This window comes from Glandiceps talaboti, chromosome 3, assembly GCF_964340395.1.
Source record: "Glandiceps talaboti chromosome 3, keGlaTala1.1, whole genome shotgun sequence".
Lineage (NCBI taxonomy): Eukaryota > Metazoa > Hemichordata > Enteropneusta > Spengelidae > Glandiceps > Glandiceps talaboti.
Genome location: NC_135551.1, coordinates 31,023,955 through 31,050,362, shown reverse-complemented (window position 1 = coordinate 31,050,362; position 26,408 = coordinate 31,023,955). Strand labels below are relative to the sequence as shown.

General features: G+C 35.2%; 2 protein-coding genes across 3 annotated transcripts; both read right to left on the bottom strand.

Moving 5' to 3' along the window:
- Nucleotides 1-872: 872 nt before the first annotated feature.
- LOC144453983 (polyphosphoinositide phosphatase-like) lies at nt 873-25,124 on the bottom strand. 2 transcript variants are annotated; one of them, XM_078145364.1, is made up of 25 exons: nt 25,059-25,124; nt 21,332-21,462; nt 20,298-20,396; nt 19,605-19,728; nt 18,761-18,815; nt 18,434-18,535; nt 17,964-18,014; nt 17,030-17,106; nt 16,522-16,656; nt 15,681-15,781; nt 15,242-15,404; nt 14,721-14,818; nt 13,981-14,114; nt 13,603-13,716; nt 13,024-13,078; nt 12,514-12,603; nt 11,972-12,030; nt 11,434-11,600; nt 11,056-11,197; nt 10,234-10,434; nt 9,845-9,922; nt 5,544-5,718; nt 3,182-3,261; nt 2,506-2,607; nt 873-1,627 (listed from the first exon to the last, which is right to left on the bottom strand). In XM_078145364.1, exons 2-25 carry the CDS (start codon nt 21,389-21,391, stop codon nt 1,450-1,452), a joined length of 2,640 nt encoding a protein of 879 aa, XP_078001490.1. In that variant the 5' UTR covers nt 21,392-21,462; nt 25,059-25,124; the 3' UTR covers nt 873-1,449. The 2 variants fall into 2 exon arrangements, with proteins under 2 accessions (XP_078001490.1, XP_078001489.1); XM_078145363.1 differs by lacking the exon at nt 25,059-25,124 and adding an exon at nt 21,617-21,663.
- On the bottom strand, nt 24,028-26,234 carry LOC144433380 (E3 ubiquitin-protein ligase TRIM71-like). Its single transcript, XM_078121683.1, has one exon. The coding sequence runs from the start codon at nt 26,232-26,234 to the stop codon at nt 24,093-24,095; it is 2,142 nt and encodes a 713-aa protein (XP_077977809.1). The 3' UTR covers nt 24,028-24,092.
- Nucleotides 26,235-26,408: the final 174 nt, after the last annotated feature.

Genomic DNA, 26,408 nt, shown 5'->3' with positions numbered 1-26,408 from the left:
TTCTCTGGCCACTTCTATGCATAACATATATATACATGTATATATATTCTTATCCAATCAGAGCATACTGATGTCATTCTATTCACACACATCCATAATTGTCCAATCAGAGCTCACTGATATCCTACATGTATTTACATAAAACCACCTTCATCCAATCACAATTTGATGTTACCCTATTTACATAAAACTGCCTTTATCCAATCACAGCTTTATGTTACCCTATTTGCATAAAATGACCTTTATCCAATCACAGCTTACAGATACCACTCTATAAGCTATCTTATCCAATCACAGCTTACTGATGTCATCCTATTTCAAATCCATCAATATACCACTCTCTTACCCTGCTATATCAGTTGAGTCACAGAATCAACACTTTGTATATACAACATGTGAAAAAATACTGATGTGTTTGCTTGAATGAAATTTGCCAAGGAAAGACGTCACGCAAAGACAAAATTGGGTTTAAAAAAAAAGAAATACAAGTGACACAAAGACAAAAGCAGGTGCTTCACATGACTTTTATTCATTTGTTTATATCTGTAGAAGTGATGAGGTAACAGTAACAGTCAGACTCCATCATTATAATGTGTAGTTTTTTAACAGTAAACAGAGTTATTGGATCCGGGGCTCATGTGGTGTTTAGGCTTTGATAAGATACTTACACTAAGTACATTGTGTGTCTTTGCTTGAAACTTGTTTTATTCATGCTGACCACAAGCAGGCAAACTCATCGGTGTTTTATCATGGGTAGTACAAGTGAAATCCTAGTACTGTGTAAGCATTGTTTACAATATTACCATGTATAGACAAGTTATAAATACTAAGACAACTATAAAGACAACTTCTATAGTTTGACACATTCTGTAGATACATGTATGATGTATGATATAAATAAGCTGTTATAGATATAAATGGTACATCATGGATTCATGTGATATATGGCCTACACTGTAATTACAGCTTTAATACACAATACGTTTTGACTTTGTAGGTAGAAATTTGTAACTATAAACCTAGTCTAGCTTTTAGCCCCTTGGGTAATTCTGTAAACTTTTAAGAGCAACCACATGTTATAGAGCACCAAAGGCACTTTTGAGGGTTTGCCCTTGCCACCAGAATTACTGTCATCCTCAGCGTTTGTTCATCAACCCTCTAAGCATAGATCTGAGACTTCCTACAAGACCATGAACATTCATTCTCCAAGTCCTGGTATATACATGTAGGCCTAGTCTAGCTGCTAGACCATCAGGCTTTCTTTTGATATCAGGTAACAGGTTACATTGCACCAAAGGTATACATCAATGGCGTTAATGGTGCTGCATACAAGAGTTACTGTCACCCTTGATGTTTATTCAGAAGCCTTCAGATCTGGGTCTTACTGCAAGACTAATTTAGGTCTGCATTATTCCATGCATAGGCCATGTATTGTTATACATGTATAGTTCACTTTGCATACATGGCTACATAGTCCTTGTACCTGTTATAGTCTTTCTGATCACATGATGTGGGTACAGTGTGACCTTTATGTACAAAGGCTTCATAGATTGCCTTGGACTTCCTGCTCACAGTTGGTGGAGTCACATGATATGAACTATCCAATGAAAATGCACTGGTTCTTAATCTGAAAGATCAAATGAAAGAAGAGACACGACATTAAAACTCAACTCAACAATGATGTGATAATGTCTCAAGCATAAAACTGGTTTTTGGCAATCTGACTTAAAGCATGACTGTGATAGTTCAAAGATAACCTTCATGGATATTTGTACATTGAAGTGAGTGATTTGTGATATTGCTTTATATATTTGCATCATTGCTAAAAATTACAATGAATTATCAATTCATCATCAACATAATTTACAGATGACTTCCTTAGGATCACTAGTAGGCCATTATATGATAGAATGAATACATCTTGGGGACAAATTTCCATGAAAACCAAAGTTCTTCAATTCTCTCCAAATTTTGCAATATTACATATAAAGCTTGTTCCTGGTCTTTTCGAAATAATAAAAGAAATCTGGGGTTCACTGACACTATTTTGTTGTCAAGGAAATCACCAATCTTTTCTTCTCCCATAGAAGTAAACACAATTTTTGGTGGCCATATTGGATTCTATTTTCCTATAGAATTATACACAATATTTGGTGGCCATATTGGATTCTAAAATGACTACATTTTGACATCAGTTTCACCTCTATTTTATTTGTACTTTGACCCCAGATTTTTTCACTGATTTTAACTGAGAATCATTCTCACAAACCAGAGCTGTTATTTCTTCTGCAACACTGCGAAATAACAAGGTGCGTCTTGGATGTTGCCATAAAAGAGGGAATGTTGTTTACGACGATGCTGAGAATATATTGGAAGTTTTTTGACCAAAGTAACAGTAAGCGTTTACATGTAAAGAGTTTAATTCCAAGGTGTATTCTCCATTAAATTCTTCAGAATTGGTGTGGAACTCGTCACATTTGCATTGTTATGGGAACACATACTTACAGTTTTGTGGTTCTTTTCATGCTTTTCTTGATTCTTGGCAATTCTGGACCCAAAGACACTTCTAAATTTTCATGAGTAGCATTCAGTTGATAGGCAACAAACCTGCAAATGTATGACATTCACTATATCAATGGTATAACATTCACTGCATCTATGGTATGACATTCACTATATCAATAGTATGACATTCACTATGTCAATGGTATGACACAATGGTATGACATTCACTATATCAATGGTATGACATTCACTATATCAATGGTATGACATTCACTATATCAATGGTATGACATTCATTATATCTATGGTATTACATTCACTATATCACTGGTATGACATTCACTATATCAATGGTATGACATTCACTATGGTAATGGTATGACATTCACTATATCACTGGTATGACATTCACTATATCAATTTTATAACATTCACTATATCAATGGTATGACATTCACTATATCAATGGTATGACATTCACTATATCAATGGTATGACATTCACTATATCACTGGTATGACATTCACTATATCAATGGTATGACATTCACTATATCAATGGTATGACATTCACTATATCTAAAGCTGTTCTCCCTGAAAATTTTCAATGGGCAAGAATAACAATTGTTATTACAACTTTCAAGTTGACCTGTTACAAAGAATTTTTGTCTACTTACCTCTGATAGGTTTGTAAGTCATGTCTTGCTGGTTTTCCAATCTCAATACCATACGTCTGTTTCATGGTTGGAAAGATATCCTGTACAAAGAAGAGTAAAATCTATGACATCCTAAATAGATGCAAAGATCATAAATATTTAGTTGTAATATACAGTGTGACACTAACCTACACATGGTATGCTTAATGTAGATATAATAGATGAAACGGGTACAAGCTAAGTTTATACATTTTAGGGGCATTATTTGTTACTCAATATTCTACTTAATACTGAAGTATACTTAACCATTGCTTGCAATTGACTGAACTAACATGAAATTAAGCTATAACTTATAAACGATACAATGACATAACACACTAGTGTGTGTAAGAACTGTAAAGGAAATGTCTACTATGCAAAAATGTCACAGAAGACATACATCGGCAAAAACACTATACATTTTTTCCAATGAGTAAAAAACTTATAAATTCAGTTTATGTCACTTTAATACACTAGCAGTAAATGAAACCACAATGGCTATTTGCATTTTACCTTAAGTGATATAATGTTATCACCTCCCTGTATTGGTGACATTGATGATGTCATAAGTACAGATCTATCTTACCTTAAGTGATATAATGTTATCACCTCCCTGTATTGGTGACATTGATGATGTCATAAGTACAGATCTATCTTACCTTAAGTGATATAATGTTATCACCTCCCTGTATTGGTGACATTGATGATGTCATAAGTACAGATCTATCTTACCTTAAGTGATATAATGTTATCACCTCCCTGTATTGGTGACATTGATGATGTCATAAGTACAGATCTATCTTACCTTAAGTGATATAATGTTATCACCTCCCTGTATTGGTAACATTGATGATGTCATAAGTACAGATCTATCTTACCTTAAGTGATATAATGTTATCACCTCCCTGTATTGGTGACATTGAGGATGTCATAAGTACAGATCTACCTTACCTTAAGTGATATAATGTTATCACCTCCCTGTATTGGTGACATTGATGATGTCATAAGTACAGATCTATCTTACCTTAAGTGATATAATGTTATCACCTCCCTGTATTGGTGACATTGATGATGTCATAAGTACAGATCTATCTTACCTTAAGTGATATAATGTTATCACCTCCCTGTATTGGTGACATTGATGATGTCATAAGTACAGATCTACCTTACCTTAAGTGATATAATGTTATCACCTCCCTGTATTGGTAACATTGATGATGTCATAAGTACAGATCTATCTTACCTTAAGTGATATAATGTTATCACCTCCCTGTATTGGTGACATTGATGATGTCATAAGTACAGATCTACCTTACCTTAAGTGATATAATGTTATCACCTCCCTGTATTGGTGACATTGAGGATGTCATAAGTACAGATCTATCTTACCTTAAGTGATATAATGTTATCACCTCCCTGTATTGGTGACATTGATGATGTCATAAGTACAGATCTATCTTACCTTAAGTGATATAATGTTATCACCTCCCTGTATTGGTGACATTGATGATGTCATAAGTACAGATCTATCTTACCTTAAGTGATATAATGTTATCACCTCCCTGTATTGGTAACATTGATGATGTCATAAGTACAGATCTATCTTACCTTAAGTGATATAATGTTATCACCTCCCTGTATTGGTGACATTGAGGATGTCATAAGTACAGATCTATCTTACCTTAAGTGATATAATGTTATCACCTCCCTGTATTGGTGACATTGATGATGTCATAAGTACAGATCTATCTTACCTTAAGTGATATAATGTTATCACCTCCCTGTATTGGTGACATTGGTGATGTCATAAGTACAGATCTACCTTACCTTAAGTGATATAATGTTATCACCTCCCTGTATTGGTGACATTGATGATGTCATAAGTACAGATCTATCTTACCTTAAGTGATATAATGTTATCACCTCCCTGTATTGGTAACATTGATGATGTCATAAGTACAGATCTATCTTACCTTAAGTGATATAATGTTATCACCTCCCTGTATTGGTGACATTGAGGATGTCATAAGTACAGATCTATCTTACCTTAAGTGATATAATGTTATCACCTCCCTGTATTGGTGACATTGATGATGTCATAAGTACAGATCTATCTTACCTTAAGTGATATAATGTTATCACCTCCCTGTATTGGTGACATTGAATTTGATGATGTCATAAGTATAGATCTGTCTTACCTTGAGTGATATAATGTTATCACCTCCCTGTATTGGTGACATTGAGGATGTCATAAGTACAGATCTATCTTACCTTAAGTGATATAATGTTATCACCTCCCTGTATTGGTGACATTGATGATGTCATAAGTACAGATCTATCTTACCTTAAGTGATATAATGTTATCACCTCCCTGTATTGGTGACATTGGTGATGTCATAAGTACAGATCTGTCTTCATCATCTGTACTGCTATCGTCACTACTACTACTACTTTCTGATGTAGGACTAGGAGACCCTGCGGTATTCTTACGCTCTGCTGCTATCTTCTGAAAACCTTTCCTACAATATATAGAGAGAATTAGGGACGTTAATATAGAGTTTGAATTAGAGTAGAATAGAATAAGTTACTGTTGTGGTGAATCTTACTTTTGAAAAAAAAAGCAACTGCAATGCGAAATCAGAAATCAAATATTCCAGCATCTTTAGTACTCATTACATGCAAAAGTATACCATGCAGTCACAGTTCTGTGGTATGGCTAAAAATCCTACATTTCTGTTATCAGACCCCTGATTGATGTTTTAGTCATCATCATCATCAAAATAAATATACACTTATTGCTTACAATTAGAAAACTGAGAATCAGACGTGAAAACATACTGTATGCCAACAGACTAAATGATGAACAGACAGACAGACAGACAGACAGACAGACAAACAGACAGACAGACAGACAGACAGACAGACAGACAGACAGACAGACAGACAGACAATCAATGACAGTCAGTTGGGCAAAATACACAACACTGATAGATGGAATAGATAACATGCAGGCTGACAGCTAGCCAATATACATCCATGCACACAAAATGGAAAACTTACACCAACTTGGATATTTTTTGGCTGGGGTCCAAACCATGTCTTGGCTTTGTGCCATATTCCATCCAGGCTACATCCTGTTCTAATGTTTATTTGATAAGAAATTTGATCTTGTTGGGCCTACGTATTTCTTTGCATCAACTGTGAGTATCTCACTGTAATCCGTAAGATGGCAAAATTTCAGTTTTCACTGCAAGTAGCTGTGTTCTTTCTCATTAACATCTGGCTAGTACTTGTTAGTAGTCAACCAACTGTACATCAAGACTCCCAATGCCTTGACTATAATGATTTGTGTAACAGAGAAGATACATGTGTCTATGTACTGTCAGCACCATCACACAGAGGTCAACAATGTCCACCACTCAGCCAGACTGTGCTACACCTTACAGAGGTCAAAGGTCAACTAGAAGACCAACAAGACTTGAACCAACAACAGGAAGAGATGATATTTAATTTACATGAACTTGTACAGGAGAAGATGTCAATACTTGACCTACAACAAAATCAAATTACCAATTTGGAAGAAATGTTGCAAGACATACAAGCTCAGATATCTGGTAAACTCACTGTAAATATTATTTAGTGTTTTCCAAACAGAAACACTTGTTCATGAAAAGTGACCTTGATACATGTAATATGACAACTGGCGTTATACTGATACCACACACTAAGAATGTATTTCATTTTCTTTTTACTTGTCTGCTCTATCTGTAGTTATTGAGTTCAAAAGTTCAACTAGTTCCACATCAAAGTGGTCTTCCTCACAAGGAGAGAAGGTTTTTTCTGTCAAATTTCTGAAATTTTATACTATATATGCCTTTGTAATGTCAACTACATGTTTATTGGACAGTGTACTAAGCACTAATATTGCCATCAACCGACATAAAACTCGTCTTGTATTTAATAAATATGTCAAATCAAAACTCATGTCTGCTATTTCAGTGCTTATACTTAAAAACATCAGCTGCTTGAAATTTACCAAATTAGTGAAAAATGAGGACAAAATGATAGCAAAATTGCAGTATTTCAAGGGAATTTCGATACCGTGATTTAATTGTCATGTTTCTAGTCTTTTATTGTAACATTGACTGACTAAATTAAAATTATCTAATTCTACTATTTTCATTTTGGTATTTCTCTAGATTCATCACCCACTGACCAACAAGATGGGGTTGTCATGACACCAACTCCAAAGTATTTTGAACAACACCAAGAATTAAATTCATTAGATGGAGCTCTTACTCATACCACAGATGCTGAACATTTCATGATAAATAACATACATTACATATGTCTTGTTTATCAATACAATACCTACATTTTAAAATATGCTAATGGTTTATTCACTCCTTACCAAAGTGGACTGTATGGTAGTCCTTATGGTGATACCGAGTACTTTGACCTAGGAGGTCAGCATTTCTTGGCAACAAGTAAATATGATCACAGTTCTACAACTACCCTGAGCATCTATAAATGGAATGGTGCAGTATTTGAAGAATACCAGGTCATGACTTATGATATAAACTATGTCAAATGGAAATACTTTTCAGCTGTAACAGTGGAAGGTTTAACACACTTCCTAGTGTTAGCAGTCTACTATCATACCACAGCTGAAGGTAACCAACATGAAACTGATAGTTATGTCTATAAATGGAACGGCAACACCTTCATTCATTTCCAAAGTATATCAACACATGGAGCATATGATACTACAGCCTTCACAATCAATGGTCATGTCTACATTGGCTTTGCAAGTACTCAACAAGACAAGGTCTCATCGATCTTTAAACTTGACAACGATGGAGAATCTTTCACACTCTACCAAACATTACCATTTATGGGTTTCTCAAGCATTCTGGAAAGTTTCAAGATGCAGACATCACAGTATCTCATACAGACATTTGTTACCAAATCAAACTCCATCATGATATACAAATGGAATAATGTTGTCAATAACTTCCAGTTTCATCAACAATTTCGTATCATTGGTAAAGATGCATGTCCATTTCAATTTGGTAATGATCACTTTTTATTGATTGTACGTTGGCAGGAGGACTCCATATTGTACAAGCTACAAGATGATTTGTTTGTTGAATATCAGACGTTATCACAGGGAGTGTCTTGTACTGTTTTTACTCAGCAAAGTAAAGCTGTTCTTGTTATTGATAAGTTAGTGTATCAACTTGAATGAGTAAAGTAAAGTTATCCTAAGTAAATGGAACTTCTCCAAATGTAAAATAGGAAAGCTAAATCGGTTGAAACATTCAAGTCAGATATATTTGTTTACAAATATTTAGGACATATTGTACTTTAGGTCATATTGTACAGTAATCAATATGGTTTGATTTGAAGTGTGTTTCAATTTATACAAATTCTTATGCCATACATTTTATTCGGTATTGTGGTAGTTTTAAAATGTTTGTAAAATGTTTGTAAGGTCTTTCTTTTCATTTTCACTGTTTAACCCTTCCATAGATGTTTATTCTCTTTTTGAGTTTTATAAAGTGCATTGGGGCTGTTGCGTAATGCGCTGATAGGAATTTACTATCATTATTATAATTGATAAGTTGGTGTAACAACTTGAATGAGAAAACCCACTTCTAAATACAAAAAAAGGCATAATTATATTATCTAGAAAGCCCCCAGGTTATATCCATCTTCAGTTGTTATTTTATATTAGTCACAGGATCATAACTAATCAATCAAGTGTCGTCATATTGAGTCAATATTGTAATTCTCTGTAGACTGAAGGAGTATGTAATGTTACCCCACCCTTGGTCTTGACAAAAGTTGGTAAATACTTGAGGGTTCGAGGCTGATAAGGCATACCTTACACACTTCACTTAATAAATTACTTTTGGATTTTATCTTTCACTCTTATTAGTCTACTCTCTTATAGTCGGGTTATTCAACTTTTATTCATTTTTTTTCAGTCTTTATATTAAAAAACACAAAAACATTTTTTTTGTCTCCTTTTTAGGAGCATATATTGAAACTTAATTTCAAGTTGTATTTTATATGCATCATCATGACAATAAACTTTATGTATTTTGTGATCATTACCCTTCTTCAAACATCACAGCTGATATCTCTATGTAGTTGGATTTGTAGTTATCATAATTATTTTTCTCTTGAAATATGAAATAATTTTGTATTCAAAATTCACATTTTGTGCTGCATTCTTCATAACTTTCTGATTGTACAGTGATGTCAATGAAATACTGCCTTTACAGACCAGTATGAATACAGTTAATAAATCCTGTAGGACAGTTATGTAAGTTTGTGTATGTGGTGACCTTTGACATGCAAGAGCAAGTGGTAATTTTTGAGATATAATACCCAGTCAGTCAGACACAGACAGACAGACAGACAGACAGACAGACAGACAGACAGACAGATGGACATTCAGACAGCCACAGACAGACAGACAGACAGAGACAGACATACAGACAGACAGACAGACAGACAGACAGACAGACAGACAGACAGACAGACAGACAGACAGACAGACAGACAGACAGACAGACAGACAGCTCCCCTTATGTAAGAAGACATTCATATTACTAGATATGTTTAAAAACAACTCACCCTGACTCTTTTCTACGACCAGGTTGTACTCTGACAGTAAATGGACTATAATTCACAGCAAACTTTGGCATGAAATCTCTACAAATCAAATCAAAATCTAATCAGTAATGGCACACTCAACTGTCAATGCAGAAGAGTTCAACTTGTCATATTAGTTTCTGTTATGTCTTTTGGTCACACCTCAAGTTATTTGAGTTAAAATCCAAATTTACATGAATGTTATCTTCAGTTAATACCTTAAAGCAATAAACCACCCCTGGGGATAATATACCCCAAAGTTTTGACCAGTTGACTCCATATATGCATTCACATGACATGTAGTAGTACACTACAAACTTTAGATATAAATTATAATACAGTATAAATAGTAAATGGTAAAGCTGACTTACTTGATGGAATGTGGCATGCTGAAATGATACAAATCAGCAAAATAAGTGAGTTGATAGGGTCGATAGTAATCAATGTATGGATCAACTCTCTCATCACCTAGGCAACCAACTATTACACCATCACCATTTATGGACTTTGCTGATTCATCATAAGGATATGGCAGTGCTTGTAATGTATGTAGATCATACCATTCTGTGTAGCTGTAATCACAATCATTTATGAATTTAAAAGATACTTTTAAAAGATACCGTGAAATGCTGCAAAACCACAAGTTAAAACTCTACAACTGTATCGGCACACACAGCAAAGTCCTACACATCTGTTGACATGCAAAGCAACACCGTGAAACTCAGCAAAACCACACAAGGTAAAACTCTACAACTGTATCGGCACACACAGCAAAGCCCTACACATCTGTTGACATGCAAAGCAACACCGTGAAACGCTGCAATACCACACAAGTTAAAACTCTACAAATGTATCGGCACCACACAGCAAAGTCCTACACATCTGTCAACATGTAAAGCAACACCGTAAAACTCTGCAAAACCACAAGGTAAAACTCTACAACTGTATCAGCACACAAAGTAACATCCTAGCACTTGTATACTAATACACAAAATTACCATGGTTACTATATGTTTAAAGGCCCATGATTCACTCCCAGGTTCTAGTATTCCTGTTATTTTACCAGTGGCACCCATAGGATTAGATATTGTCATTCTTTTTGCTCTGGACCATTTTTTTTCACACCTATATGTTAACCCTAATCTGACCTGGGCTTTTAAGTAATGTAATTAACAATTTATACATATTCCTACCATGGTCTTTTCCGAGGTACAAGTGACGTAGTGTCTGAGTGATGTAGGTAATAATCCGTTGGCAAATCCCACAATGGTGGCTTGTTTTCTCTAGGTTCAAACACACCCAGGAATAGATTAAGACAACTTTGCTTCTCAGAGTCTGTTGATAGAACAATCATATCATGGTGATTAGTAAGTACAGCAAATCTTATCTACTTTTAGATTCAGATATGAACTGAAAGTACATGTACTCACATAGATTAGATTTTCAAGAGAGATGACATAATTGAGACAACAGTAATGCTAATTGTGTTAATCACTACTTAAGTACTAGCATTGTTGTGACAAAGTTTGCATAATATCTCTACACTGAGTGGTCTAAGGTGATATTCTTACCTGAGAATGCATTGCTATAATATCTTGACAATGTCTGCATAATATCTCTGGAATGAGCCGTCCATGGCGATATCTTTCTGTATGTACTAATACTATGTACAAGCTGAGATCCTCCATATTGTAATGCCAATGTATCTCCATGATCTTCATATAAATCTTCTAGTATCCTGTCAAAAAGCAAAGTTGAAAATATAGAAGTAGACAATTAAGTCTATTTATGACTGAGTTTAATATTGTGATTCTCCTATGACAAATAGGTCCATCATTCATTCAATTTTGATCGTTGTCATAAACCACAGCCTCTTTTACAGCACTGCCCATGATGAATTGTTAAGAGGCCGTGCTTGATATTTGGCAGTGTCGCGGAAGAAATATCACCCCTGGTTTGCAAGAATGAATTTTGAAAACTGAAGTAAAACAGTACATATGCTCAGAAACATGTGACACATTTGTGCAAGGCCCTTCCTAGCATTGCTCATTTGGGCTAAGATTCTGAAATGACATCAAGTATGGAAACAACTGTATTAATAATACTAACCTGACTGCATCTGAGTCAAAATCAACATCCGGTTTGTCAATCACCCCAAGTGCATACAACTATATGCGTACATTGACAAAAAGAAACAAAATTGATATGTTTCATTAAAGTGTATGAAAATATCATGATAGTTAGTCTGTGGTGATATTCATAGGACATTTTCTAAAGGTTGTTCATGCCTTCATAGTTTTTTGTAAACTAAACACACATCTCACAGAGAGGGCAAGACAAAGAAGTCTTTTGTTTCTTTTGCCTGCACAGGGAAAATTGCCAGTGCATTGAAGCATGAAGGAATGCATATAACACCCTCTCTGGATAGAATCTGAAATAATTGCAATGTGTTATAAAAGGTACAACTACTAGGGCTTTACTTCAGTTTTGTGATAAAATCACACAAACTACACTATATGTGCTCTGTACATCTCAGTTAATTACTTTCCACACCTTTCCTGGTCCAAGGCATCTCAAAGTTAATACTTTCCACATCTGTCCTGGTCCAAGGCACCACACACACATTCAGTTGCACACTTCAGTATAATTACCTGATATCCAAAGACACATTTCCCGATTGCAAACTGTGCAGTGTTTGTTCTGTCCAGACAGTCCACACAATTAGTCCTAGCTACACCACCCTGATGGTATAAAGAATTTCATTGGTTCAGACAATGCTATATCACCCTGATGGTACAAAGACATTCATTGGTTCAGACAATGTTATAATCACCCTGATTGAACAAAATCATTGGGTCTGCCAAAACTACATCTCTCTGACCATTAATTGTCAAAAGAACTTGTTTGCATGGTCTCATTTTGTTCACATGACAATTTATCATTCACTTCAGATTTTCATGTGACAAAAAAACAAATGTTCATATGTTGAAATAACTACAAGTGTTAATTTGAATATCTTCATTCACTGCACACAGTTGTCAACAAAAGTTCATATCGGCAACAAGCAGTACAAGTGTAACCCTTTGTTACCACTAGAGGGCACTATTCACAAGCCAAGGATGCCATCATTACATGACACTATGTTTGATATCATTGCTTACCTGTTTACATATCGGTATGTCTGGTTCATTTCTGATAGACAAAACTGATGCACACCTGGTAAAAAAATAACAAACAGATATAGCTGAACAGATTAACACAAATGAAATTTATCATGTTTATACGGGTAATCATTTTTTCATTGAACTGGATGTTTCATGAACTGCATACAAAACAATTGAGTACTGTCCCTAACTAATTGTATGCTTTGTATGTGTCAAAAGAAATTTAAAGTTTGGAGTACATTTTGGTTATCATGTAGATCACCTTAAACACATTTATCAGGTTGGTAAACATAGCAATAATATGTTGGTGTACCACAACCAAGGGGTCTTATTACTTACGAGTAATGTTTCACCATTTCAGGTCAACAGACCTTGTCAAACTGCCTCGTGGTAAAGCCAGCAAACAGACAGTTTGACAAAGCATGTAGACCTGAACAGGTGAAATGTTACTGATAAGTAATAAAAACCCTTGGTCTTAGTACAACAACATATTATTATCATGTATATCAAGTATAAGGACTCACAACATATGAAGTGCTGGAGTATGTGTATGTTTTGAGTATTATGTATACTTACTTGTCTCCCCTCAATAATGTACATCTCATCCCTGGACCAGAATGGAAGAATCCTGTTCTCTTGATAACACTGAGGGCGATGTCAGCAAGACGTGCCATTACATTCACATTTTTACTAAAGAAAAGAAATGTGATAATGCAAATTATGTAACCAACAAAACATATTTATACAACATTAGCTAAAAAATCATCTTTGTCCATTAATGATTTATATTGCATAAATAAACATTCAAAGAGATATTTTTGAAATACAACAGATTTGATAAAACTGTACTAGATATGGGTAAAATTGAGAAATTATTGGCTATGAGTATTCTGAACAAACTCCTACTGGAAGGATTGTATGAATCTGGTGAAATCAGACATTAGAAAAACTTACTTTTTAGTAAATCTTGCCATATCCCATGCAATATATGAAATAGCAAAGTGTGGTGGTAGGAACTGATTCAGTGTCTTTACTGCTGATTCTAATTCTTCACTTAGTATACTCTCATGACGTCTCTTTTCACGTTTCTGTCAATCATAATAGATTAAAAAGATTAACAAGTCATTTATCACTTTTACAGTACAGATTAGTAAAAGAAGTGTCAATGTCATCATTATAAAAATTACAAGTGATAATGTCAGTTCTTGTTTTAAAAAATATTCACAACATAAACAATATATGGTGGTTACTGAGACAAGAAATAGTTTTTATCTCTTGTCTTGATGTGGTTTCTAAATAATTACAGTTTCTTGCCTTTTTTCATTTTGTGATGAATCTATTGTATGGAATATATGTGAATAAAATTAGTTGGGATAGCAATGCAATACAAATTTTTGTTTTTCTTCATAATTGAGATGAACGAAATTGAGAATAGACATCTGATATAGTTGCATTGAACACACTTCCCTTCATCAATATTAAGATTTTTTATCACACATGATGTATGTATAGACTTATTTGTTATCATAGTGTCATTTACTAAGTCAGCTTTGGCATTTACTATTTATATTATATCTAAAGTTTGTAATATACTATTACATGTCATAGGAGTGCATATATGGAGTCAACTGGTCAAAACTTTGGGGTATATTATCCCCAGGGGTGGTTTACAGAATAACATATTTTTTTCTTACCTTCACTAGATTGATAATAATGATTGGCGCACCATATCTGTCCATGACTTCACTGAAATGATTACCAGCTATTACTGCATATGGATCACTTATATCCACTGAAAATAAACAATTTCAGTTATTTGACCAAAAATCACCGATTTTAAAACAAAACTTGCATCCAAAGGATCAGGTTGCATTGACTACTTCTCTACTCAGTATACAACAAAATAAACATCACATTTAAATATTATGACCAAACCACTTAGTGTGATTTCTGAATTGAACTCTTCCACCTAACATTGTCAAATCAAAGTGCAGGACCATAAAGTATATGTCAGCAAAATCATATTTTTACCCTCGTTTGCATATAATTTGGAGGTTACATGTCAAATGTGATTGGTGGTTTGGACATCACCTGTAAAACTGATTACTCAAATGTGATTGGTGGTTTGAATATCACATGTGTGTAAATTTTAACTGATTGCTCAAATGTGATTAGTGGTTTGAGTATCACTTGTGAATGTTAAATGCTTACTCACATGTGATTGGTGGCTTAGGTACCATGTTTGAGATGTCCTGTGACCACATTCCTGGAACTGATCCTCTGAGTTGAGTGTATGCTGAATAGCGCCCTCTAGTGGGAGACATTACAGATGCATCATGTACTATTTGTTCAGTTTCCACTTCATTGGCAACCTGGCCCTGGATATAATGTACAACAATCATTAAAGACTGATGTATCTATGGAAACTACTTTGCTTTGAGAAAATAATGTCAAAATGAAAATGCATGTGTTGGTAAACCATTGTAGCAAGGTAAATATTTGCTCCAAATGCAAACTTGAAAATTGTCATCCAAAATTTTCAACTGCATGCTTCAATCTTTGCTGAAAATTTCACATAACAATTTTGGAGTTTGTGTTTGGAACAAAGTTTCCAGAAACCAGGTTCTAAAAAAGTTGGCATAGAAGGTTCCTACCTCTGAATTAGCTCCTCTTTTCAGAAATCTGGTTCCAGCAAATTGAGTAGACCTCCTGGCAATCAGAGTCAAATACACTGATTTCCCATATATACAAATATCTAAACATTGTTGAGGACTATGTTGTTATAAATTTGAAATCAAAACTCCAACAGTTCACAAATATTTATGTGAATGGTTTAAAAATAACAAGATATTAATGTAACATCAAAGTGCCTCTGCATAGAAATACAAGTTGGATTAAGATGACTCTGATTATGCTGGATGACTTTCACTGTGTCACACACTCACACAGCTCATACAGTACCTATGAAATTGCTGTTTTAGAAAGTATTACAGATTTTGTATCTCCTAATGTTGCACTACAGTATCATACAGGAAAGTAATCTGTCACTGTATTTTTGAAAATAGTTACATTTCGATGGTATTGGTGAAAATGTTGGCATGATACATGTTAAGTGTTGAGATACTGACCCAGGATTGAAAATGCATGCAAAAAGTCAGTCAATGCAGATTGGACAAAAACACGTCCTTTATACATATAACAATTTATAATATTGTCAGCCCTTACATGTTAAATGTATGACAATGTGATATTTAACAATGTGATATTGTCCACATAAAATGACTGAATTTACTATGACTGCAGTAGCATGCATATGACAATGTTATATTTACATTGGTTTAGAACACTGGCTGACAGACAAAATGGCCGACTTCATTTGACTTTGCATAACATGGTCATCTCATCAAAGTGTTAAAGTGTAGGTTTAATTTAATCAGAAAGCACACTATAAAAACAACAAAATGAATGTTGCTGGTTTTTAATAAAAAGGGATACTTGATTGGCCCATAAAACCATGAATAATATAGGTTATCCAATCAGATTGTACCACATTCTCAAAGCCTTTCAACAGGTGTGAATTCCATACATACTTGTAGTTAGGATGACTATAAATACCCAATTTAGCACTTCCTGTTATATAAAAGACAAAAAAAAGGAATTTCACTACAACTTTCAACACAAACACTACACTGTCATTAGTCATGGTTTGATACGGGTGAGATATGGAGAGTACACAAATACTGAGTTCAAATCAAGTTCAAATCAAATTGAAGGGTTGTAGTGGTCATGACAACCACACAACCATGAAAATTAAAACATTGACATAAGCAACAAGTTTGTGGGGATGGGGGGTGGGAGTGGGTGGGGGGGGGGGGGGGTTGGACAAATCTTACACGAGTTCAAAATATCCAGTACATATTTTTAAGGATGTTTTCTTGATAAATGGGGACACCATGACTCTCTAGTATACATAAATAATAAGTTGACAAGTGCACAGACTTACCAGGTTGTTGGACACTATCTATATTCTGTGGTTTACAAAAATTGTACTGGAGACTATGAGTTAGGTCATAACTGTAACTGAAATACAAATAATACATATACACTAATGTCAGACAAAATATGGGACTCAAATCAAACATTATTAATGAATTTTAAGTGATATATTTGTAAATATGTGACAAAATATTGTTTACAAACACCATACACTCACATAGCGGAGGGTCTATGCAAAGCACACACATAACAATCAGAAGGTCTACAGCATATTTCTGTCTTTTGGTTGACTCTTAAAAATCCATCTCTTTAAAGTTATTGAACACATTACAGCCTTGAAAGATTGTAAAAGGTTACACAATAAATACAAACACAAACAAAATAATACAAATCTGATATATTTTGAAATTAGTTGTTTTTTTTCAGCCTCTAGGAATGGTTAGCTTTCTTTGATATTCATAGAAAGGACAAACAGTGATTTTATCTTCTATTTTGGTAATCACTTTACACAGGTTATATAATGTACATGTACAATGAAAATCAACCAAGCTGCAAACAAGGAATGGACAAAAGTGTTTGTTTTTTTGAAGGAGACATAATTGTCAAGAGTCTCCCATCAAAACATTGTAAATTCAATCACTGAAGACAAGAATGATGTCTCATTATATTTTGTAATCATTTACACGATGAAATTATTGTTTGTTTAAATTGCTTTATTTGGGTTCTAGTCTGAGTATAGGAATGTTTGCTAAAATGTTCTAATTGTCAGCAATTATCTCCTGAACCACTACTAAATTCATTCTATTGATTAATTTACAAATAACTGTAGCAGTTCACTGGATGGAGGGTCTATGTTTAAACCAAGTAAAACTATATGTTGTTGAAACTTTTAAACATAACTATGGCAGTTTAAAGTTTAACTATATGTTGTTGTAACTTACCTGAAGTAGAAATTACTGGATAAGTCTACACTCTGAAATACTTTCACATATCTGACAAAATAGAAATCATCAAAAGATGAATGACTGTAACACTCTCTATAGTCAACCTGATATGACCTTGACCTTCAAGGTCAAGGTTCAATTAACAATACAAACATAAAAAGATTATATCTGATAATATATGGGTACTAGACACTTGAATTTACTTCAATCTATGTATTACATACCCTATGCTATTGTACAAATAGTGGATATTTTCAGACAATCCAAAAATCAGAACACATTTCCACCCCACCACCCCACCCCACCCCCATCCTCACTGAGGGTTGTACCCTTTGGAGACCAAAGCCATAGAGCTGAAATCATACCAGATATAATATAGAATGCATGAGAAGATGATGTTTACTCCATAGTTAACTGTAATGTAAATATATTCTTAATTGTATAAAAACACTATTAGAATACAATACCTTGATTCGTCACTGTGTGCTTGTCTGACTGTATCATTTGGTATATATATCATACTAGTATCTTCTACTTTGTAAATGTTATGTCCTCCAATCACAGCATTCCTATTAAAAGACAAAATATGTAAATTTGATGCCCTCCAATCACAGCATTCCTAGTAAAAGACAAAACATGTCAACTTGATGTCTTCCAATCTGACCCAGTAATTTTCTACTTTAAGTCATTCAAAAAATTCACACTTCACTACAACATCCATGAACATTAGTTTAATTGTAACAGTATAACTTAATGTTTTCTTTGCACATGCAAGTTATCGTAATATTCCTTACCTTCTTCTTTTAGTGATAAGAATAATATAGTAACCTTCAAGGAATCGTACAAATCCTGTCAGAATAGAAAGAAAAGTACTGTTTGAAAAAAATACACCATACACTAATTATACTTATATGATTCAATTTTTATTGAAATAAAAAAGCAGCCATTAATTTTTTTTCACTTGAAATATGAGGTTCATTGTCAGCAGTAATTATTTAGGTTGGGTTGCCATGACAACAAGGTTGGTTAGGATGTCATTAGAACACCTACATCTCTGCAATAGCCTAAAGGGAACTTTGTATTCTATATCCACAAGACACAATGCAAGTCATTCTGATTGGTCCTCTTTCAATGACTTTGACTGTGTACTTACCAACAATTCCAAATGGTGACACAGTGTACTTACCCACAATTCCAAATGGTGACACAGTGTACTTACCCACATTTCCAAATGCTGACACAGTGTACTTACCCACAATTCCAAATACTGACACAGTGTACTTACCCACAATTTCAAAAGTTGGTACAGTACATTTACCCACAATTCCAAACGTTGACACTGCACTTACCCACAATTCCAAATACTGACACAGTGTACTTACCCACAATTCCAAATGCTGACACTGCACTTACCCACAATTCCAAATGCTGACATAGTGTACTTACCCACAATTCCAAATGCTGACACTGCACTTACCCACAATTCCAAATGCTGACAGTGTACTTACCAACAATTCCAAATGCTGACACAGTACACTTACCAACAATTCCAAATGATAGCAATGCACTTACCCACAATTCCAAATGCTGACACAGTGTACTTACCCACAATGCCAAATGCTGACACAGTACACTTACCCACAATTCCAAATGCTGACACAGTGCGAGTAAGTCCACTTGGCCCTCTTTGAACTAGTTTAGGTTTGTTGCCTTCATTTATCATTATCAATAAATCTTGTATTTCATTCTGACTGTATTCCATCTAGTAAAATAACAAAAAGGTAACCATGGTGACACTGTACCATAATACAGTATCTTATAAGGGTGGCCATGTTTCTCAAGACCTGACCAACCCTATACATTTGTTTATTCTGGCAAAATAAAATAAAAATCAATGCCCTCTATGGCAGGAGTAGAAAAAATCATAACTCAACTAACTCAATGATTGTCAGATGGCTATCCCACAAGTGTATATCTGAGCAAAAAATTATCATTTATTGCTGAAATTTGATGGATTTGAGAGAGAGAGAGAGAGAGAGAGAGAGAGAGAGAGAGAGAGAGAGAGAGAGAGAGAGAGAGAGAGAGAGAGAGAGAGAGAGAGAGAGAGAGACAGACAGACGCACCCATGCACGGACACACGCAGACAGACAGACAGACACAAACACAGACAGACAGACAGACAGACAGACAGACAGACAGACAGACAGACAGACAGACAGACAGACAGACAGACAGACAGACAGACAGACAGACAGACAGACAGACAGACACACACACACACACACACACACACACACACACACAGTACCAGTAACTAACACATCAACTTACCCGGTCATCGTGTATAATCAAATCTTTTGGTTCAGTTCTGTCAATTTTTAGAACTCGAAATCTAGTCTCTGTGTTATTAGATCCAACAATATAATATCGCTGTCAAACAAACACAAAAAAGATTATAAAATACCGTATGGAGATGGGGAAACAATTATGGAAAGGATAAAATCATTAATCAATTCTTTGTAGAAGACAGTAACTAATATTATGCTAGCAATACTAAACTTATCACTGAGTCATGACATATGTACTGACAATAGTGTCCAACAAATTGCTGGCGATACAAATCAGGTGTATGCTAGGGAGTCTTAAATCCCTAGCTTGATCTATTTTATGGTCTGTCCACTCCTTGTTCTCTTCTCAAGTGTTCTGAACTCTTACTACTATTAATTAAACTGTGTCTCCTGTCATGCATATATTACATTTAGGTGAAATGAACCACACCTTGGTTACACAGCCAACTTCCTGCAGTGCTGTAGTATGACTGCACACAGAAATGAAATTCAATGCTGCACATAGCAATGACAGTCAGCCCTGCATGCAGTGATGACATTCATCACTGCTCGCAACAGCAAAATTCATCACTATATACAGAGAAGAAATTCTGCACCACGTGCAGCAGTGAAATTCAATCAGGACTGATGTAATGCTGAAATTCATTTCTGGACGCAATGCTGAAGTTCATTGTTGATGTGCACAGTGATGAATATCATTGCTGTGTGCAGTACTGATGTGTTGATTTTCATCAGGTGTGTGCAAGTGAAGCAACAGCTGCACTGTGTACTTTATTCCTATGATCTTATGATAATTCTGGAATCTGTGATAAGGTGTGAAAATCTTTGAAATATTTTACTGTCAGTAACGTCGCTGCCATTCAAATTACTGGCAAAGGGTAAAAATGACGATTTTCTTGCCACTGGGTTGAATATAGCACTGAGAAACATATCTACGCTATTCGCTCTTGCGACCATAGATGTAATACATGATATGAAGTGATAATGGCCGACGAGTATCTCTGATGATAGACTTACCGCCTTAGTTTCGTAGAGAACAATCCTCTGAAACGATCCTATCACCGGATTTAACATCATCTTGAATGCAATACGTGAACACCAAATAACTACTACTTTCGGTGGCTGTCACAGCGCCGCGTGACTGTTGGCTATAACACGAAACGAAACGGTCATAATAATAATAGTTATCGAAATGCGGAAGTACCAGTCAAGAGCACACAAATCGAGCCAAACTGATAAAACATAATATCTGTAAATATCCACAACAACAAATGGTTACTAAATTTCAATGGTGTATATTACCTGTCAGCGTTGAGAGGAAACTTTCTGAAATGTTCACTTGTATTTTGTAACGCTACATGTTTGCTTGCTGCTCGCTCGCCATCAATCTGAAGCAATTAGTCAGGAGCCCTCAACGGTCATGATCATCAAATGATAACAAATACGTTGAATCACTGTGGGACTCAGCATTGGCCATGAGCATGGTGAGTGAGTGGGTGGGTGGGTGAGTGAGTGAGTGAGTGAGTAAGTGAGTGGGACAAGGAAGGGTTGAGGGCGCTCAGTAGAACTAACTCCTCATAAACATAAGATAGTCACAGTGGTTTATTACACAAACAAAGAGCAGTTACAAGTGATTTAGAAAAAAACACAACTGACACCAGCTTTTCAAATCATTAGTTTATTACATGGCACCTTGAATGGAAAATATATTTTTAAAAAAGAAAAAAAAAGAGTAAACTAAACACAAATATTTGTAAAAGAAAAAAAGAAGTAAACATTAAACAATAAACAAAAATTTGTAAACAAATATGGCCAATTTCAAGTCCCTGTGGTTGAATGCTGTTCTGCATATGTGCTAGTCTTGGTTACCCAGCCTCTATTGTTTTTCATATGATCTTTGTGTTATTGGTTTCTTCTCATCAGATATACAGCCATTACAAATTGGAAGTTCAGTTTTATATTGTCTTTTTAAGTTGATGTCAGTTTGCTCATCCACTTTTTTCAAAACTTCACACACAATTTTTGCAATTTTATTTATTTTTTTCTCAAATATGTAACAAAAGTTTAGGGTCACAAGTGAAAAACTAGGTGGGGGTTGGGTAACAAGAACCAAACTATTTTTTTTTTAGCTTAGAAAAACTTCAGGGGTCACCATGCAAACTTAATAGTGTGAAATCTTTTCCTATTTGAAATCCAAAATGTTTCTAAATGATGTGTTCTTCCTGGAGGAAAACAAGAAATGAGCGTATCTGTGAACATTTATTGAGAAATAATGATTTTTGAATTTTAGGTAAATTACTCACAATTTTAGTGAATAATCATAAAACCCTTGATTCTACTTTTTATGATTCTAGGAAAACTTCTTTTGTGAATATAAGTGGTCAAATATGGTCAGAATTTAATTTGAAAATAAAAGGTTGACAAACACTAAATATTCTGTAGTTATATCACTATGGATTTATGATTCAGGTGTGATAGGAGGCTGTATCATATACCTATATGCCCAGATCACTTGTTCTTGATGACGTTTAATGCAAAATATCACTTCTGATATATGGGACATTAAATGTCATGATATTCATGTTAAACATCATCAAGAAGCACCTTTCTGATTGGACTAGATGCTGCAATTGCATATGCAAATAAAAACACAATCAAACAAAATGGCAGCCAAGCAACATTATCGAAAATGGTACATCTTTCAAGCAGGAAATTCTGCTTTATATCCACACTCATCCACACTCACACGATATCAGGTTCTGTTGGAGACATCAGAGGTCACTTCAACTTAAAGAATGTTCTCATAAATCTCTTAAATGTCATCGCTTACATAAACAGATGTTGTATATATCTATCAACACGATCATACATCCATTGTACCAATATTAGTTACAACCCACTTCCTATACGCTGAGCTTTTAACATATTACTTATCCTGTGAAATAAAGTATTCTGATTTTTACCACAACCGAAGTCACTCCTCTCTCTCTATCCACCATTCCCCACACTCTGCCTCACAACAACCTGCCCTTCTAATGTGCCTAGCCACAGGTTCATTTATGGCAATACATCAACTCTGTCTATAAATTCATTACAATACTTCAACTGAATTCCTCTTGTATTAAATGCTCACCAGCTCTGACATGACTTGGACCCTTATATGTATATAACTGCATCATAATGAAATGACTGTACACATGCATTCATGCAGTTTCCGCAACATGTCTTTAGCGACTCGTGTAAATGTTGCGGAAACAGCAATCATGATGATACGACAAACAAAGGTAAATACCCTCATAGTAGTAAATTGTACTGAATGGAATATTCATACAGTACGTATAGTCTTTAAATAAAGTGGCCATATGGATGAGGGTTCGTTCTTTATTTTGGATTTTTAAATTTATAAAACAATTTTATCATGGCTTCCTACTTGAAAAATGAATGTAAAATAACATAGACAAAGTCTGTGTTTGGAACTCAATACATTTCAAAATGCTAAAAAATGAATTTAAAAAGTTTGTTATTGTTTACATATATGTACACAAATAACAAAACATTTTACACATTTTATCAGTCTTTTGCAATTGTTTGACTTACAAACAAGGAATTGGATTATGTTATGCTTATTTTACATACATTTTTCAAGTAGGAAGCCATGACAAAATTGTTTTGTAAATAAAAAAATAAATACCCAATTCTAATCTATATGGTCACTTTAAGTTTTGATCTAGACAATATCATTCCATCCGATCTGTACATACTACTGTAACAGTAATATCTACTGCATAATAACCCTCATGGAGTTAATTCCGAGCTCCACAATGATTATTCTACTTACTGTATCCTCATCAGTGATACAAACACTGACAGGACCACTCAGTGGGTCTTTTCCACAGTCAACCACACTGATGAATTTACCCAGTGAGTTGAATTTCTGTAGTCGGCGATTCCAGTAATCACAGACATACACATTATTGTGTTTGTCTGTAGTTAGACCTGTTGGGCCATTGAGCTGACCATCACCACTTCCCTTGGAACCAAAGGAATACAGATAATCACCATTAGCACTGTATACCTTGATAGAATGACTACCAAAATATGACACATACACATTACCCTGACTACTTTCAATGGTGATACCTCTAGGGTCAACAAACTGACCAGCTTTATTTCCCTTACTGCCAAATGACTTGATGTATACACCATTCTGACTGTATATCCGTATACAATGTGATGTTTCATCAACCACATACACTTTACCATTGTATAGACTAATAGCTATACCAGAGGGATACTTAAACAACTCAGATGTCCCAAAGCATCTGATTAATTTACCATTCTCGTCACAGACAACAATCTGGTGATTACCTGTGTCTGTGGTGAAAATGGTACCATCCTCTGATACAGCAGAATATCTAGGTGTGAATGGACTGCTAAAATCAGAGAACTGAATGAATCGTTGATGCTTCCCATGTAAACTGAATAATTGTAACCTATGGTTCCACTCCTCACCCACTATCATACTCCCACTTTTTGTCATGGTTACACCCCTGGGCCTACTGAGCTGCCCATTCCCTGAACCATACCCTCCAAATTTGCATACCACCCCTTTCTGTGGAATGACCTTGACATTGGCAGGTGACCCCTGTACTGGTTTCTTACAAACTGACACTGACACTTGATGATCTCCTTCTATCATCATCAGACTCTTTAATGAGAATGTTCCATCTTTATTGTCTCTTACTGTTATATCTTGCGTCTCCCTGTAAGGTGTCTTCATCTCAGCTTTGATTTCAGGTTTATATCTTGACCCTGTCTGTTTTTTCTTTACATGATGTTTGTCCGTCAATGTTGCATGTATCTTTTCACCAATTCTTCTAAACTTTGGGACATCATTCAGCTCAAACACTTCAGGGATGAGTTGTACAGTTCCAATTGTCTTAGATTGATAGAAGTCATCGTTACTATGGAATTTCATGAAGTCATCCTCCATTGGTCCTGTCTCTGTCTTCATTCTCATCAACTGCCGAGTCTGGGCTACCATACCTTTCCTTGCCGACATCATCTGTGCTGCACTCCCATAATGCATCAGGTGTTCAGCAAACACTATGGTATTGGTCATAGCATTCACTGTCCCATCCAAGCCGCTAAGTTGTGTCGTCAGGTTTGTTATACGTCTGTTGTATTCACCTGTCATCTCTTTCAGCACCATCCTTTCATTCTCATCTATTCTGTTGTTGAACTCATCTTTAATCTTCTGGATGTGTATACTTATTTTCATCAGTTCAGTTTTGTAATGTCTATTCAGCGACTCTGTTCTCTGCTGCACTACAGTTTTGCTGTTGTTAGCTAGTTTTCCTTTCTCCTTCACCTTACCAACAATGTCTGCTAGTTCTTCAGTAAAGTTGGTTGCTGCATCCGTCAAGTAAATACAGCGGTGTTCTGGTCTTGGGTGATCCAGTACAGTGCATTCTAAACATATGATCTGTTCACATGGATCACAGTAGAATTGGACCTGTTTGTCAGGGTGACTGCTACAGTAGATTGGGGATAGTACTGAGGTGGGGTTCTCAACCATTGCTCTCTCATACTCTTCAATGGTCAAGATAAAGTGTGTACGTGTCATCGGTAGAATCTTGTGTGTCTGTGTGCATGCATCACAAAGAAAGACAACACAGTCGATACACCTCACCTTGACTACTCCTTCTTGACACCCTTGGCATTTCTTCTGTTTATGAGCACATGCATCACAAAGGGAGAAGTCACAGTTACATTTCATCGTGACCACTCCTTCTTGACACCCTTGGCATTTCTTTGGTGTACGAGCACATGCATCACAAAGGGAGAAGTCACAGTTACATTTCATCGTGACCACTCCTTCTTGACACCCTTGGCATTTCTTCTGTTTTGCTGATTCCATGTCTTGTTGGTGGAACTCCTGGACCAATTCATTTACCAAGATGTTGTTGGATAGTTCATCTAAGCTGTACCTTTACAGGTCATTTGTGAGAGAGTAAAAGGCCAAGGTATACTTTATCTGCTAGTATGACTAAACGACCAGCTTTCATAAAACCATGAGCTTAAATGGCTTTGA

Excerpts from the sequence above, each read along its gene's own strand:
- LOC144453983 (XM_078145364.1), bottom strand. The coding sequence starts at position 21,391 with ATGATGTTAAATCCGGTGATAGGATCGTTTCAGAGGATTGTTCTCTAC. Across the intron at positions 20,397-21,331 it reads TTCTCTACGAAACTAAGGCG|CGATATTATATTGTTGGATC; the intron begins GTAAGTCTATCA and ends TTTGTTTGACAG. Across the intron at positions 19,729-20,297 it reads TGATTATACACGATGACCGG|ATGGAATACAGTCAGAATGA; the intron begins GTAAGTTGATGT and ends TTATTTTACTAG.
- LOC144433380 (XM_078121683.1), bottom strand. The coding sequence starts at position 26,234 with ATGGAATCAGCAAAACAGAAGAAATGCCAAGGGTGTCAAGAAGGAGTG.